Raw genomic sequence first — 18,874 nt, 5'->3', positions numbered from 1 at the left:
TCAAGGGGTCTGTTTTTAATGGCTGTTTTTCAGAAAAACTGACAGAATAACCGTTTTTAACAGCTGTTTTTCTTCACATTCTTGTGAATGTGGTCTTAGGCCTCTTCCACATGGCTATGTCTGTATTTTGGTCCACAAACGACAGGTCCACAAAATATGGATGTAGTCTCTATGCCATCAGTTTTTTTTATTTTTTTGGTGGACTTATTGACTTCAATGGGTCTTTAGTCTGCATTTTGTGGACATGTTCTATCCTTTTGCAGAAAGCAGACTGCTAATCCATGTGCTTTCCACACCTGTACATCTGTTCCGCAAAAAGATGGGACATGTTCTACACTTGGCTGCAAAAAAAATTGAAGTTAATGGGTCCGCAAAAAATGCAGATGCAGCATGGATGGTATCCGTATCTTGTGGATCCGCAATATGTGAACCGCAAAATGAATACAGCTGTGTGCATGAGGCTTTCGGAATACCTTAGATGACCATTCTCGACCAATTTCTGAATGAACAGGAGACTGCTAGAATTTGTTGCCACTTTGCTGCATAGTTGTTACCGTGCTGCTCGGGGGTCTCCGCTATCTGCACATTACAAGGTCTCACACAGCCTTGACATGGAAACAGTATGCCGAATGTAGTTTTATATTGGAGATCTGATGTAAATTTTCTCATTATCACACACTAAGTAGAAACATTCAAGGCAGATATTCAGTGTCTTTCAAAAATACTGAAGAAATGAGTGCATAGTCCAGCCATTATGTGAATAGAGAGATGCCAGGAAGAACCCTCCAAGGTTTGTGAGGGAGGAGTAGGGGGAGGGTGACTGGGAAGAAGCAGGAACAGGTTGGGGTGGAGGATGCTGGAACAAATGGATTTAGTCTTCCTGTCAAGTCTGTGCAGAACGCCCGTTGTGCACCTGGTGTCGCATAAATACGGTATTTCATGTGTGCTTTGATACTGCAGTACCCCAGACCTAGAAGTATCTGCTTGTAATGTGCCTCCCATACAGTGAAGATTTTTCAACATGTGGACTTCAAACCTGCGTCCTAACTTGTTGCTTCTTGAGGCAGAAAGCATGGCAAGTAACCACAGGAGCATTAGCAATGTCACAAATTGCAAATCCGTGGAGGGTCTGCTTCAGATTTCTATCATGGATTACGAGCCGGATGCGCTTATCAACTGTTACATAAAGCACATATGAAATTTTTATAACAATGATAAAACTAATAACAATCTTGAGCCTTTTGGATTAATGGCCATTTAAAGAGGATATGTTACCGTATATGCCGGCGTATAAGACGACCCCCAACTTTTACACTGAAAATATAGAGTTTGGGATATACCCTCCGTATAAGACTACCCCTTTTTCAACACACACCAAAGAAAAATTTAAAAAGCATTAGATCTGATTTCAATATGGTAATTTTAATTCAAATAAGTATGACATGCTGTTTGCATGCCATCCCTGCATCCCACCACCATCCCTAGGTACCACCGCCATCCCATGGTATCACCACCATCCCTGCATTCCACCACCTTCCTTGTCCTGCCTCCCAGACCCTAAACATGTGCCACCTATACTCTGAACATGTTTTTGTTATGTTATGTTATTCTTCATATTCACATTCACATATGCACATCTGCGCCGCACTTATATACGCCGCACGGAGATCTCGCACATGCGCAGGAGCGAGATGCGAGCAGCCGTGAGGATCCCGTGTATCCACTCTCGCCGCATGAAATCTCGCACATGCGTAGGAGCGAGATGCGAGCGGCCGGGAGCATGGCGGTACAAGGAGCATACAAGGTACAGAGCAGGGGGGAGGCATACAAGGTACAGCGCAGGGGGGGCATATGCCGTGGGTTACATCGCAGCTCTCAGCTGCTGGGGATACAAGACAATAGCCCGGGCTCTCTCTGTTGATAATTCGGGCGTCCCGGCACTGCAGCGCCCGCCATACCCGGCGTATAAGACGACCCCCCACTCTAGAAAATATTTTCTAGGGCTCAAAAGTCGTCATATACGGTACCACAAAATGCAGTGCAATCAGCAAGCTGCAGGCTATAGAGCAGGAGGAGCTGAGCAGATTGTATTATGCAAATGAGCCATGCGAGCATCAGGAGGCATGCTTATGCAGTTTAAGCGCTGCTCCTGCGATGCCATAGGCGCTCTCTTATGAAAGGTCTAGCGCTGTCAATCTAATGGAAAGGGGGGAGTGATTAAAAGCAGAGAGGCGTCATAGTTGAGCACCAGGGGCGTCCCTGGAGCGGTGCTCAAACCGCATAGGCCTGCCTCCAGGTTCTCGAATGTCTAATTTGCATAGTTTTAAAAGTTCATATTTCTCTGGAACTGTACTACCGACAGACATAAGAAAGGTATCATTTTACTCAGATGATTAACCCTACCAGGGTAGGGTTGATCCTCTTTGAATGAATGAATGAAATACAAGTTTTACTGACTCAGTTCCCATAAAACTATACATCAATCTGCTCAGCTCCTCCTGCTCTATAAGATGCTGTCTTCAGCTCAGACACCATCTTCAGTGTGACAGGTTCCCTTGGCCTGTGTGGGTGAGTAGCTCTGTCAGACTGAGTGACAGAATTACAGGGGTAGGTTTCAGTATTGTGAAATCCTCAGTGACTAATGCTACTCTCAGACTACTCATGTTTGTTTTTCCTGGTTGTCAGTCTTACATCATTGCATTAGTTATTTACAAGCCTACATTTCACTTTGACAGGGGGATTTGTATGGGTTATGTAATGGAACAGAATGTTGCAACAACAAATCCCTTGTATTCTCCTCAACTGATCCATTTAAGGCTCATGCAGACGTCCGTGGAACATGGTCTGTGAGATACCGGACTGGCATCCTGCTTGGTGCAGGAGCGCACGGCGTCATTGGTTGCTATGACGTTGTGCGCTTTGTGCCGCCGCTGCTGTACAGTAATACACTTGTATGATCTATACGAGTGTATTACTGTACAGCAGCGGCGGCACGAAGCGCACAGCGTCATAGCAACCAATGGCGCCGTGTGCTCCTGCACCAAGCAAGATGCCGGTCCGGTATCTCGCGGACCGCGTTCCACGGACGTCTGCATGAGGCTTTACATTGGAAAATAATTTTAATTCAAGACACCCTTTTCTTACTCTTCTTAAGTAAGTTGGAAAATGTAATGTGTTTGTTAGCGGTATTAGGGTTGTGTCGATACCAAAATTTAGATTTGGTCTCGATACCATAAAGTATTGCGATACTCTATACCAGTGATGGCGAACCTTTTACAGACCGAGTGCCCAAACTGCAACATAAACCCACTTATTTTTCGCAAATTGCCAACACAGCAATTTACCTTGAATACTACAGTCCAATATAGAATATCTTCCATGTACTTTATCATTTATTTACAATATCCTGCCTACATTCAGTGCGCTGCCTGTGCTGTTCATAGTGCGCCCTGCGCTGCTGAATGGCAGGAAAAGTCTAAGGCATATTGGTACATCATAGACTTTTTCCAGGGTGTGGGTGCCCACAGAGAGGGCTCTGAGTGCTGCCTCTGGCACCCGTGCCATAGGTTCGCCATCACTGCTCTATACCATTCGATACCACGCAAAAATAAATAAAACGGCAAAAAAGGCCTCATGCATTCCGCAATTTATGGAACGTCCGACCCAAAATCGAACAGTCCTATTCTATTTTTTAGGGGGCAAGGTGACAAAAAAAAATGGCGAATCGCAGGTTTTTTCTTTTACGGCGTTCACCGCATAGGAGATTTTGTTAGTTTGGACTTTTTGGATGTGGAGATATGTAATATGTTTATTGTTTTATATATTTTATATGTAAAATTTGTAAAGGGGGTGATTTATACTTTAACTATTTCCCCCCTTAGGGGCTAGAACCTGGGATCTTTTAATCCCTTGTCCTATTCACCCTAATAGATCTATAGAGCTCTATTAGGGTGAATAGGACCTCACACTCTCCCTGCTGCCCTGTGCATAGTACACACAGCAGCAGGGAGCTTACCATGGCAGCCAGGGCTTCAGTAGAGTCCTGGCTGCCATGGTAACCGATCGGAGCCCCAGGATTACACTGCTGGGGCTCCGATCAGAGGTTGCCACTGCCACCAATTAACTTGCAAGTGGGTCACAGGGGAATGTGGTTACGGGCTCAGTAGGATCCATAAAGAATGGTGGACGTCGCTCACCAACTCTGTCCAATTCTTCCTTTATTATTTATAAGAAGGCATACAGCAGAATCGCCCTGATTCTGCTATATGCCCTCTTTTAAATAATAAAGGAAGAGTTGGTGAGTGCCTTCCCCCATTCTTTATGGATTGTGTTTGTTATGTGAGCCCCTCAAAATCATTCTTTTGGAATTTTGCTTGAAAATGAGAAAAATTGCCTCTAAAATTCTAAGCATTCTAATGTCCTAAAAATAAAATAAAATTCCCCCCGAAAAAAATATTCTGTAAATATTGAAATGTTTGTTATAAATAAAAGAAAAACATATTGACTCAAATTTACCACTTACATGAAGTACGATGTGTCACATGAAAACGTTCTTGGGACCAATTAAATAAGTAAAAACATTACAAAGTTATCCCATAAAGTAACACCTCAGACTTGCAAAAATAGGCCTGGTCAGAAAGGTGAAAACTGTCTCGGTCTTGAAGGGGTTAGTATAAACCCCAGATGCAGCCAATGAAATGTGATTTAAATTGGCAGTTGTACCCCTAACGTCCTGTAGGGCAGTGGTGGCGAACCTATGGCACGGGTGCCAGAGGCGGCACTCAGATCCCTCTCTGTGGGCACCCATACCCTGGAAAAAGTCTATGGTGTACCAATATGCCTTAGGCCCCTTTCACACGGGTGAGTATTCCGCGCGGATGCGATGCGTGAGTTGAATGCATTGCACCCGCACTAAATACCGACCCATTCATTTCTATGGGGCTGTTCACATGAGAGGTGATAAACTCACCTTCTCCACTTGATCGCGTTGCTGCCGGTCTCTTCTTACTACTTTAATCATGAGCTGCCGGCTAAAGGACCTGTGGTGATGTCAGATCACATGGTCCAATCACATGTTCCATCACCACGGTGATGGATCATGTGATTGGACCATGTGATATGACATCACCACAGGTCCTTTAGCCGGCAGCTCATGATTAAAGAAGTAAGAAGAGACCGGCAGCAACGCGATCAAGTGGAGAAGGTGAGTTTATTATTTTTTATTTTTTAACCCTCAATTGACCACCTACTAAGCATTCTGTATTAAAGAATGCTATTATTTTCCCTTATAACCATGTTATAAGGGAAAATAATACAGTGAATAGACTGTCGTCTTAGCAACTATGCGTGAAAATCGCACCGCATCCGCACTTGATTGCGGATGCTTGCGATTTTCACTCAGCCCCATTCACTTCTATGGGGCCTGCGTTGCGTGATAAACGCACAATATAGAGCATGCTGCGATTTTCACACAACGCATAAGTGATGCATGAAAATCACAGCTCATGTGCACAGCCCCATAGAAATGAATGGGTCCAGATTTAGTGCGGGTGCAATGCGTTCACCTCCCGCATTGCACCCGCGCGGAAATCTTGCCCGTGTGAACTCAGCCTTACTCACTCATAAACATGGATGATCATGGAGGAGGTTACAGAGAGGTACTAGACTGTATGGTTGTGAATAAAGCACTTTAGAAGTTTATATCTCAGTCCATGTAGCTCCAGCAGTCTGCTTGTCTGTGTGTGCTTCTCCATAGACGTGCATTGACATGTGTAATATGATCCTCCTGTGGAGCCGCTCCCGTCTAGGATTGGATTAAGGCTCAATTCACACCTGAGCGTTCTGAAACGAGCGCTCTGTATGCGCGATTGTACGGGCGTTTACAAGCGCGCATACAGAGACAAGTGTGCACACAGTGTCGCGCGTTCCCGAAAGTCTATGTACGGGAACGCGCGACAAGCGCCCAAAAAAACGCTACCGAGCTTGTGTGAGCGTCGGGCGTTTTACAGCGCGATCGTACGCGCTGTAAAACGCCCAGGTGAGAACCATTCCCATAGGGAAGCATTGGTTTCTCCTTGTTGAGCGTTTTACAGCGTGTAGGAACGCGCTGTAAAACGCTCAGGTGTGAATTGAGCCTAAAGGGGTTTCCGGTAATTATTGTTTTTTAACATAGTGTCAGGAAGTTTCATACTTACCTGCTTCATGTTGTTCCAGACCTCTGAACTGCCTCTGCTGTCTCTATCTCCCTGCACTGTTTACATACGGTAGGCATGGTCATATGACTACAAGCAGCACATCACTTTTGTAGACATGCATATGACCATGCCCATGTAGTGCTGGATGTTTGGGGACCAGATAGAGACAGCGGAGGAGCAGGTATGTGTGATTCTTCTATTTCAGGGAGCAGGCTGCAGGCACTTAAAAAGACTAAACAAAACCCTTTAAAGGGTTTCTGTCACCCCGCAAAACTCATTTTTTTTTTTTTTGGATAGTTAGATTCTTCATAGTGCGATATAGCAGAATATAATGCTCTTACTTTCATGCGGCCGATTCTTTATAAAACGAACTTTTATAATATGTAAATGAGGGCTCTACCAGCAAGTAGGGCGTCTACTTGCTGGTAGCTGCTGCAGAAATCCGCCCCCTCGCCGTGTTGATTGACAGGGCCAGCCGTGATCTCCTCCTCCGGCTGGCCCTGTCAGTAATTCAAAAATCGCGCGCCTCGCGTCATTCGGCGCAGGCGCTCTGAGATGAGGAGGCTCGTCTCCTCAGCACTCCCTCAGTACGCCTGCGCCGATGACGTCTTCTCTTTCGGTGATGTCATCGGCGCAGGCGCATTGAGGGAGTGCTGAGGATACGAGCCTCCTCATCTCAGAGCGCCTGCGCCGAATGACGCGAGGCGCGCGATTTTTGAATTACTGACAGGGCCAGCCGGAGGAGGAGATCACGGCTGGCCCTGTCAATCAACACGGCGAGGGGGCGGATTTCTGCAGCAGCTACCAGCAAGTAGACGCCCTACTTGCTGGTAGAGCCCTCATTTACATATTATAAAAGTTCGTTTTATAAAGAATCGGCCGCAAGAAAGTAAGTAAGAGCATTATATTCTCCTATATCGCACTATGAAGAATCTAACTATCCAAAAAAAAAAAAAAGAGTTTTGCGGGGTGACAGAAACCCTTTAAGGCATTTTTCAAAATGAAAAGCAATTAGCAAGGTGGGGTTGGGGAGGTAAAAGGCTACAATTGGGTATCCACAGATTGGAGAACACTAGACAAACTACCCAACTGATAGGCTAACTATATCTAGCTACTGAATATTGCATGATAGAACATATGTAGAGTCCTTGTGCAGAATAACACATTCAGCATTTCTGAGCCATGTCTCCAGAGAACGCAATAACGCCTGTACAAGAGTCATAGATGCCTGTTCAGGCCATTTTACATGGTACCATCGTACCAATACACCTCAGACTTATTCCCTGCCATTTTTCCGCAGGGAGCGCTGTCAACAGCACAGGCAGCGCAGCAATGCTGCTGGTGCATGAAATAACCAATAACAAAGCTCCATACAACGAGGGCCTTTGTTATTGATCGGTTTGGAGGGGCTGCCGGAGCGATATGTCCTGCAGCTGGCAGGAGTAATAGATGTAAGGAGGAGGGGCTAACTCCTGAGCCATTGCTATTGCAGGAGAGTAGGGATGAGCAGCGCGCTCTGCCCGATTACAGTTGTGAACATGGCGGCAGTGGAGTTGAAGAGGATTCCTGGAGCGGTGGATAACTACAGCCTGGACATCCAGTTTGACGTGCACTACAAGGTGACAGTGCAGTGTGTAATGTATGTAGTGCAGTGTATAGTGAGTGCATGGCAGGCTATTATAGCGATAAAGTACAGAGGCGTGTCCATTCTGCTGGAGCTCTCACCCTATCACAGCTCAGGAGGCGTGTCCATTCTGCTGGAGCTCTCACCCTATCACAGCTCAGGAGGCAGTTGAAAGATGAAACTGAGCATGTGCGGCCATCTCAGTGAGCCGGACAAGGAAATAAGAAAAGGAACAAAGAGCAGGTGGTGCTATACAGATACATTTTATTGAAGAACTCAGTGGCTGTGCTACACTTTTATAATTAAATGCAATTACAGAAGTATTCAGATCCAGGTGCTGGTTTGAAAACTGTAGAATATATTTCCTGGGACAAGCCCTTTAACAGATTGTGAAACGGAGTGAACAATTATATAATGCTGTTACATAATGGGTTCTTTTTTTTACGTAGTGGCGGTTAACAACCAGGTTACAAGGCAGTGGCTGGTTTCATCTTCCTTATATTGTGCTCTATTTTTGTTAAGCTGGGTAATACATTATTTTCTCCCCATACTGCATAGAATGCCTTCATTATGTATGCTTTGTTTTACAAGCCTAACCTCTTTTATGTAGTGGCTGGCACAGCATGAACAAGTAGTGGGATACTGGGGTGACCGTGTAAGTCCTGCCCTGTTCTTGAGTGTGTACCATGCTCTGCACTCTGCTTATAAAACCCTCTTTGTATTCGGAGACGCGGGCACCTGCTGTTTGGTGTTCTCAAAGTTTGTTGATGTAACAACAGGGCTTTCTTCTTCTCCTAATATCTGCGCAGTAATACCCTCATGGGTGTACGTGTTTTCAGTATAATTATCGTGTGTATGAGTTGTTTGAATTTAAGCTACGATAGTTTATTAGCATAAAATTATTGTCCACAGACCATAATGGCTGAAGGGAAATTGTGAAGGGACATGCATCTTACCACTGTGGTCGAGAGAACAAGATCGCCCTCATTTATCAATGTATTTGGCCCAGTTTTTGACTTGACTGTGCCAAGTACTGTTGCCAGTGTTCATGGGTTCCAAAATCGCAAAGCCACTTTTTTGCCTTGCTTGCCAAAAATTGAGAAGAAGGTCATGGTCCTAATGGATTAGGCGTGGTATCCATGAGTTAAGGCTGGGACGTTGCACGTGATGATTATCAGTGGTGTTGCAGTGTGAGACCCAACATGATCTGACTGTGACATGACAGTCACAGAAGTGCAGACCTGGTGGATTTTGTTGAAGCTCACAACTTTTCCACCATTGCCTTTTAATGTAAGTCACGTGCTGCAGGCTACTCGATTGTGACTTATCTGTGTCTTAGCTCTGATTTGGGAGCCAAATCACAGATGTAAAATAGTTACGCAGCAGCAAGATATATATATATATATAACTATTTTTTTTTTTTGGTGCAACTTTTCAGTGACTTGCTGTCGTGTAACACTTTCTAACCTTGTCGCCCCAACCTTAGGGCTCATTCTGACAATTTTGTGGAACTAGTGCGGACCCATTCATTTCAAACAGTACCATGTGCTGTCCGCATCCCTAGTTCCGTTCCGCGACCCCACAAAAAAATAGAGCATGTCCAATTGCGTAACGCACACGGGCCAGTATCCGTGTTTTGTGGACCACAAAGCACTACGGTGTTATTTGGTTGAAGACATATTAGTTCTATGTCAGACAACCATCAAATGTGTTTGGGGCATCCCAATGGCTACTTTTGGTGGAAGATATGGATCGGGTATGTTGGATTTCAACGTCCCCTCTCCCCACTCGGCTGAGCATGCATGTTTATGGGAGAATCGGGAGAGATGGCTGTCAGTCTAAAAAGCTTTCAACAGACAGTTATCTCATGTGTATGGTCAACATATGATTTATCTTGTGTGTGTTCTGCCCAATCAGATGATTGTACAGTTTGTTGGTTCTGATGCAACATATGCCTTTGTCTATCTGGACTGCTGAAATATCAAACTGACCCAGGGCCCCCATGCACATCACAGTATTGTAGGCCGAACCCGCTGTTTTTGTTTGGACTCGCAATCGAATGTGTGTGGGGAGCTCCTGCGTTTTCCCTGACCGAGGAGAGAAGGATCGGGCACTTTGAATTTCAATGACCGATCTGTTTGTTCTCCTGGGAGATAGGCTACCACCAGAGGTGTCTGCCGTTGTCTTTCTCCTCCGCCCCACTGAAAATGCGTACACACCCAACCAGGCAAAGCGTTTACGTGGGAGTTGGGAGAGATAGCGGTCGCTGAATGAGCGTTTGGCCGACAGCTGTTGAAGGTCACTTTTACTATGGTGTGTTCAAGCAATATCATAGTGAGTTTTTAGTGTCGCTTGAAGAATTATGCCATCTTACAGTACATGGCAAAATCCAGCCATGTGCTTTGGGTGGTTCGGTGAGACAGAGTCAAGGATGAGAGAGCTGCTGCTTAATAGTTATGTAACATGTTTTTAGGGAGTTTTGGTGGAGCAATAGCGAACGTTTGACAAGGGAGTATGTAGGTCAGCAGACTTGTCATGATATTTAGGGCGCAGTCACTGTCTGTATGCTTCCACCTGCATTAGAAATATAGGTAGACCATATATACTGTATGTATTCCATTTCATATCCATCGGTATCTAAACAGTAAAACTGTATGTTTTACAGTTTAGATACTACAATTCCCAGCATGCTCCATTTATTACTGAGAGCAGAGCAAGTGTGCACACTGGGAGTTGTAGTTTCACAACAGCTGGAGTGCCGCATGTTGCCCACCCCTGCCCTAAGGTCTGTTATGAATTTATGGATCAGGTTTTTTCTCCCTGTGACGCTCTGCGCTGCGATTGGACATCGCTACAGCCAGGGAGAAGGAAAGACTCTGTCTCCTCCTCATTGCTCCGATGCACAGTATTGGCATACTGAGCAGGAGAAATCAGACGGGGCGTAGGAGGCATATTTTAAAAAAATCAAGCAGGGTGACCGCATCAGCAGGGGGTACCCCGCAAAAACAGGTATATATCTCCCTTAATAAAATCGCATGAAAGGTCCTCTTTAATGCCAGAATTATAATTTTTTTGGGTTCCCTCTTTTCAAAGTGCCACTGTGATATGTTCCCCTCAATGTGTATAATGGCATTTTCCTTGCATATGTCAGCATGGTGTAGAGTACTTTTACACTGGTTGGAAGACTGATCTCATGACTATGGCCAGCTGACAGATAGGACCTGAAACACAATCATGTTCTGCTCGAGCCCGTGACAACCATCCAGTTATTTCTGTGTGGCTGCACAGCTAGTCAAGGGTAAATTAAGACGTGGGAGAATTATTTTGGGTTTGTGTTTTTTGTGGGGTGCAGTTCTACTTTGACTCTCTGCTTTTCAGTAATTGCAGATCTCCTCCAAGGCGAAGGAGAGATTTGATACGTGTACAAGTTATATAACATAGGGTGAGGTCAAACCGTTTCCAACATGTACCAATGTGTTTTTTATAATTACATTTTTCTGTCTCTTTACCAGGTGCCTGATGTTTGGAAGATGCTCAGTAAAAGGCTTAAACCTTGTGAAATGTCTCCATCCATGAATCAACTTGCCATATTGGACATCGCCTTTGTGCTTTGAGGGCATGTATTTACCAGTTGGAAGGAACCCTGAGAATGATGGAGAGCTTTCAAGACCACGTCTCATTAGACCAGCCATCAAATTCAGTAAAGTGATCGCTGTTGTGGATTATTCCAGCGGCAAGAAAGTACGATAAAGATCTGACTGTATTGGGTTTAGTGGAATTAAAGCTGAGGAGGTTCTCTTGCCCTTCCCTAACCATCCCAGATATTATTTAATCCCATCTGTTCAGCAGAGTTCACAGTCTTCCTTGTCATTTTTTCTCTCCAAAGGCTGCTGTTTACTGTGGGAGGTGAGGTTTGGCAGACTTGGCAGCACACCACAAAACAATGCAGCACAGTAATTAAGTGACACAACCCTTTGCATTTTTCTCTGTCATATAAACCTCTCAGCTGCTTGGGATTTCCACTCATAAAGGAGCTGGGCTGGGATGAGCATCTCGTAGAGCATGGATTTGTAAAAGCTTTTATTAGGAGTGTCTTGGAATTGGGAAAGAAAAGCAAAACTAACAAAAGATTCCTTCAGTATCGTGCTGCAACCTGCTGTAGTTGACGTTGTCTGCTGGTCCTCCTTGTGCTTCACAGGGGGCACCAAGTCATGTGAGGATTTGTTGCTGTGACTAGGAGCTGCTTTCAGCCTTTTTCCCTGACATTCCTGCCCTGCGTCACTCTTTTGGAGGGAACTAAGACACCTCCGTTTGCCACACTGGACATTGCTGAACACTTAACCTGGACAACTAACTGAAAATCTCAGCGTCTTATTTCCTATGGTTGTTTTTCCCCGGAGGCTTTTCTTTAACTGGTTCATGTGGAAGAAGTTTTTCCTTGATTTCAGCAAAATCTTTTGTCCTTCAGCATCACTTGTAGACCTGGCCCTTTCTCATGGGTGAAACAGAAAGGGACATTTCTTCCTGATAACCTTCTTTAGACCACTGATCCCAGCGGAGGATCTCGGACCTGCGAACCCCTGTCATTTTATTTACTTTTATTCTTGCACTGGACTCAATGATGTCTTGGAAGAGAAGTTATTTTTCTACGGGTCGAGGAGGGGTTCAAGAGATGTTTACACCGCGCAATTCCATATCGATTGCTCCAAGCAAGGGCCTGATTAATGAACCGGGACAAAATAGCTGCTTCCTCAACAGTGCTCTGCAGGTACGGAGATGCTGTGGTCATTGAGAGGTTCTGACTGCTTCATAGTCTGTTGCATTGGTTTTATCAGTTCTTTTCACAACTTTGTATACATGGTTGTGGGCTGGTCATACCAGTAATTCTTGCGATAAGATGCTCAAGTGATATATTCTGTATATAGGTATTTTATCTCTTACCGTATCGCATTTGTAAACATTTCCATAGAAACCATTCGTCTTGTAGCCAGCGCAGATAAACATAGATGCAGCATGATTCCATTAAAGGGGTTGTTCAAGAATGGGGAGGTTTTTGGCAAAACCTCTAAAGGGGAGATTACATACCTACTTCCTGGGGCAGTCTCCCCACTCCGTCCTCTCCTAGCCTGCAATGCTCTGCTGGTCTCCCTCAATGTAAACACCTTGTTTGACATCGCCGCAGCCAATCACTGGCTGTGGCAGAGACCGGATTCCCTTGTTTCATGTGACTTTTAGGTCTCATTCACACGACCGTAAATTTTGTCTGCATCTGCATTCATCTCAATGTGTCCGCAAAAAAAATGCGGACAGCACACATCCATATGTCAGTTTCGTAGCCCTGCAAAAAAGATAGAATATGTCCCATTCTTGTCCATTTTACGGACAATGATAGGCATTGTTACAATGGATCCGCAAAAAAAAAAAAAAAAACTGGTACAACACTGACATCACACAGATGTCATCCGTATTTTTTTGCGGACCGCAGAAGACATATCGTGTGAATGCACCCTTGTAAGGGGAGCCGCTCCACGGCCTCCTCGCAGCTTACCAAGCACAGCTCCATCCATTGGATACCACCTGTGCTTAGTATTGCAGCTCAGCCCCATTTACTTAAATGGGACTGAGCTGTGCCTAGGTTATGTGAAGGATCAATGTGATGTCACCGGCCTAGGAAGAGGCTGTGTTGTCACTCACCGGAGTGCCACTGCCTTTTCAAAGAGCTGATCATCAGGGTTGCTGGGAGTTGGACCCCCACTGTTTGGATATTGATGACTTATCCGGAGTATTGGACATCAATATCAGTCTCGGACAACCCCTTCAAAAGCCACTACTGTTATTCTATCAATAAAAGGTCAAGTAGTAATAACTACTTACCCATGATATTATATGCCAATATACCCCTAGTCTCTCTCTATCTATCTATCTATCTATCTATCTATCTATCTATCTATCTATCTATCTATCTATCTATCTATCTATCTATCTATCTATCTATCTATCTATCTATCTATCTATCCATACATCCTTGTGCGTATATATCATGCCAGGACTTATGTTACTGCTGCAGCAGCAGCATTATGCATAAAGCAATCTTTAGTTTTGTCACATAAGGGCTCTTTCACACTTGCGTTGTTGGGTTCCGGCATAGAGTTCCGTCGTCGAGGCTCTATGCCGAAAGAATCCTGATCAGGATTATCCCCATGCATTCTGAATGGAGAGAAATCCGTTCAGGATGTCTTCAGTTCCGGGATGGAACGTTTTTTGGCCGGAGAAAATACTGCAGCATGCTGCGCTTTTTGCTCCGGCCAAAAATCCTGAACACTTGCTGCAAGGCCGGATCCGGAATTAATGCCCATGGAAAGGCATTAATCCGGATCCGGCCTTAAGCTAAACGTTGTTTCGGCGCATTACCGGATCCGACGTTTAGCTTTTTCTGAATGGTTACCATGGCTGCCAGGACTCTAAAGTCCTGGTTGCCATGGTAAAGTGTAGTGGGGAGCGGGGGGGCAGTATACTTGCCGTCCGTGCGGCTCCCGGGGCGCTTCAGAGTGACGTCAGGGCGCCCCACACGCATGGATGACGTGATCGCATGGATCACGTCATCCATGCGCATGGGGCGCTCTGACGTCATTCTGGAGCGCCCCGGGAGCCGCACGGAGGACGGTAAGTATACTGCTCCCCACTACTACTACAGCAACCAGGACTTTAATAGCGTCCTGGGTGCCATAGTAACACTGAACGCATTTTGAAGACGGATCCGTCTTCAAATGCTTTCAGTTCACTTGCGGTGTTACGGATCCAGCGGGCACCTCCGGCAAATGGAGTGCACGACGGATCCGGACAACGCAAGTGTGAAAGAGGCCTAACACTGTTTTCCTTGAGCTTTTCACTTTCACACTAGCGTTTTTCTTTTCCGGCGCTGAGTTCCGTCCTAGGGGCTCAAATCCGGAAAAGAACTGATCAGTTTTATCCTAATGCATTCTGAATGGAGAGTAATCCGTTCAGGATGCATCAGGATGTCTTCAGTTCAGTCTTTTCAGAAAAACGTAGCATGTTGTATTTTTACCTCCGGCCAAAAATCCTGAATACTTTGACTGAACGCCAGATCCGGTCTTTTTCCCATTGACTTGCATTAACGCCGGATCCGGCGCTTTGTGTTCAGTCAAACCGGATCCGGCTTTTGCATGTTAAACCCGAAAAATGTGAAAAAAAAGTTAAAGTCCATAAATGGCAGATCCGTTTTTTCCAATGCATTTTTTCATTGTGATCAAAATCCTGATCAGGATTCAAATGTAATCCGTTTTCACTAGGGGTGCACCGAAATTCCGGCGGCCGAAAATGGGCCTAATCCATTTCGGCCGATATTGGTTCATATCGGAAGAAAATATGATAGCCCCGCCCCGCCGCTCCGGTATACTAATATAAGATGTCATATTCATTTATTGGTTATTAAACATGCCCCCTCAGTCCTATTAATACCTTACATCCTAATCGCATCTGTAGAATTCAGGCGGGCGGCAGCGTAACTCTTGTCATGTGCCTGAATGAAGCCGGCGGCGGAGGCAAGTGACGTCAGTGAGAGACGCGCCGGCCGCCCGGCTTGGGCTGCCTGAATTCTACAGAAGCTATTAGGATGTAAGGTAGTAATAGGACTGAGGGGGCATGTTTAATAACCAATAAATGAATATAACATCTTATATTTGTATACTGGCGGCAGCGGGGGGGGGGGGGGGGGGGCGGGGGCGATCTGTGGATGGCACAGTTATGGGCTGGGGGGGTCTGTGGATGGCACAGTTATGGGCTGGGGGGGTCTGTGGATGTCACTGTTATGGGCTGGGGGGGGGGTCTGTGGATGTCACTGTTATGGGCTGGGGGGGGGGGTCTGTGGATGGCACATATATAACAGTGCCACCCACAGATCCCCCCAGCCCATAAGTGACATCCGCAGATCCCCTCCTGTAACAGTGCCAGCCACAGATCCCCCCCCCCCCCCCTGTAACAGTGCCAGCCACAGATCCCCCTGTAACAGTGTCCGTCATCCACAGATCCCCCCCATAAGTGTCCGTCATCCACAGATCCCCCCCATAACAGTGTCCGTCATCCACAGATCCCCCCCATAACATGCGAGAAAGCTGAGCAACTTTTGTTCTTGAAAAGAAACCTGCCACTTTTACTTAAATAGAAAGCAGTCCAAGTTGTGTGTAGTTATTTTATTTACATTTAAAAAAAATTGTGTAGCCCAGCAAAAATTTGTTCTTGACCTGAGGCTACGTCTGTTTACAGTTTGAGGTTGGTTTTACAACTGTTTCTTGCACTGTTGTTTTGTACAATCACTTGTACATGTTGTTTTGTACAATCACTTGTGTATGAGGAACCACCATGTTATATAATATGATTTATTAAATTCATGAAAAAGAATTATTAATAAAATCATTTAAAAAAAAGTATTTTAAAAGTGTTTGGGCAAAAAGGCGGTTTCGGTTTTCGGTCAAGGGCATCCTAAATTTTCGGTTTCGGACCAGAATTTTCATTTCGGTGCACCCCTAGTTTTCACACGTTTTTCCGGATCCGGCGGGCAGTTCCAGTGTTGGAATTGAACGCCGGATTAAAACAACGCTAGTGTGAAAGTAGCCTAAGTTACGGCTGTTTAACCGCCTCACGTCCGCCCATAGACTATAAACGTCCTATGGGTGGACGTCTATTTCTGACAGCACGTTTTAGAACGTCCTGTCAGAAATAGCAGCTGCACGCTAATCGTGCAGCTGCTGATCGGGTTGCCCGCTGTCAGTGACAGCAGGGCAACCCTAAGACAAGGCAGGGACAGTGCCCAGGTGTTCCTGCCTTCACGATCGCTGCAGACACAGCGCTCACCGAGCGCTGTGTCTGCAGAGAAGGAAGCGCTGTGCGCTTGCTGTTCCGGCCCGGCGGTCATGTGACCGCCGTGACCGGAGAGTGCAGGGGCTGTGTGAGGTCTCTCAGAGACCTCGATCAGCCCTGCTGTGAGGCTGTACAGCGCAGGATTGCTGCTGTACAGCCTCTATAGGGGTGCATTTGTCCTGTAACTGGGGCTACTATGTCAGCCCCAGTTACAGGAGAAATCAACAGTGAAAAAAAAAAGAAAAAGTGAAGCAAATGTCCCCCAGAGGTCTTGTATGACCTTATGGGGGACGAAAAGTGTAAAAAAAAATAAAAAAAATAAAAAAAATAAAGGGTTGAAAAAATAAAATAAAATAAAGTTTGACATGTAAAAAAAAAGAAGTTCCCAAGTAAGGAATAAAAAAAAAAAATTAAAAATAGAAAAAATAAAATAGACATATTAGGTATCGCCGCGTCCGTAAAACCCAGCTCTATAAAAGTATCACATGACCTAACCCCTCGGGTGAACACCGTAAAAAAAAAAAAAAAAAAAACTGTCAAAACAAGCAATTTTTGTCACCTTGCATCACAAAAGGTGCAACACCAAGTGATCAAAAACGCGTATGTCCCACAAAATAGTACCAATAAAACCGTCACCTCATCCCGCAAAAAATGAGCCCCTACATAAGAAAATCTCTTGAAAAATAAAAAAACTATAGCTCTTAGAACATGGAGACACTAAAACATCATTTTTTTGGTTTCAAAAATGCTATTATTGTGTAAAACTTTAATAAATGATAAAAAGTATACATATTAGGTATCGCCACGTCCGTAACAATCTGCTCTATAAAAATGTCACTTGACTGAACCCCTCAGGTGAACGCTGTAAAAATAAATAGAAACTGTGCTAAAACAACCAATTTTTTGGTCACCTTGCCCCATAAAGTGTTATAATGAATGATCAAAAAATCATATGTACCCAAAAATAGTAGCAATTAAACTGGCACCTTATCCCCTAGTTTCCAAAATGGGGTCACTTCTTGGGAGTTTCTACTGTAAGGGTGCATCAGGGGGCTTTAAATGGGACATGGCATCTAAAAACCATGTGGAGTTCCTTTTCTTCTGCGCCCTGCCGTGTGCCCATACAGCAGTTTATGACCACATGTGGGGTGTTTCTGTAAACCGCAGAATCTGGGTAATAAATATTGAGTTTTGTTTGGCTGTTAACCATCGATGTGTTAAAGAAAAAAATTGATTAAAATGGAAAATCTGCCAAAAAAGTGAAATTTAAAAATTTGATCTCCATTTTCCTTTAATTCTTGTGGAACGCCTAAAGGGTTAACAAAGTTTGTAAAATCGGTTTTGAATACCTTGAGGGGTGTAGTTTCTACAATGGGGTCATTTATGGGGGTATCCACTATGTAGGCCCCACAAAGTGACTTCAGACCTGAACTGGTCCTTATAAAGTGGATTCTGGCAATTTTCTTAAAAATTTGAAGAATTCCTTCTAAACTTCTAAGCCTTCTAACGTCCTAAAAAAATAAAATGACATTTCCAAAATGATGCCAACATAAAGTAGACATATGGGGAATGTTAAATAATAAATATTTTATGAGGTATCACTTTCTGTTTCAAAAGCAGAGAAATTGAAATTTAGAAAATTGCGAATTTTTCAAATTTTTGGGTAAATTTGGGATTTTTTCATAAATAAAGGTGAAATATTTTGACTCAAATTTATGACTATCATGAAGTACAATGTGTCACGAGAAAACAATCTCTGAATGACTTGGATAAATAAAGGCGTTCCAAAGTTATTACCACATAAAGTGAGATATGTCAGTTTTGCAAAATTTGGCCTGGTCAGGAAGGGGGCAAAGGGCCCAGATGGGAAGTGGTTAAACATTTACAGTATGAGGACCTTCTCAAGATGGCTCCTATGCCAGTTCTCTGAGGCCAAAACTGCTTTCCCTCACTTCCCATACACACTTGATGTAGCCAGCAGCTCCCTGCCAGCCAATCAGATTGGATTACTGAAAGACACGCCTCCTCACTCTGAAGCCTAATGCAGGCATGTAGTGTGAAGAACCGCCCCTCCGTCTTCTTAGCCGGAGACAGACAAGCCCTAGCAACTGTATTTTAAGGGAGCAGTGGAAAGGGATAGAGGATATTAATGCAAGCTGTTATTATAAGGTAATTTTCA

General features: G+C 44.6%; 1 protein-coding gene across 7 annotated transcripts in view; it reads left to right on the top strand.

Moving 5' to 3' along the window:
* USP54 (ubiquitin specific peptidase 54) overlaps positions 1 to 18,874 on the top strand; it is a 154,870-nt gene that overhangs the window by 26,582 nt on the left and 109,414 nt on the right. For all 7 annotated transcript variants that reach the window (XM_040437944.1, XM_040437945.1, XM_040437940.1 and 4 more), the window contains exon 2: positions 11,331 to 12,586. In XM_040437944.1, the coding sequence (XP_040293878.1) occupies positions 12,437 to 12,586 (150 nt within the window). In that variant the 5' untranslated portion in view covers positions 11,331 to 12,436. The remainder of the gene's footprint in view (positions 1 to 11,330; positions 12,587 to 18,874) is intronic.

The sequence above is a fragment of the Bufo bufo genome, chromosome 6 (genome assembly GCF_905171765.1).
Source record: "Bufo bufo chromosome 6, aBufBuf1.1, whole genome shotgun sequence".
NCBI lineage: Eukaryota > Metazoa > Chordata > Amphibia > Anura > Bufonidae > Bufo > Bufo bufo.
The sequence above is the reverse complement of the archived record's forward strand: the minus strand, read 5'-3'. Positions and strand labels throughout refer to the sequence as shown.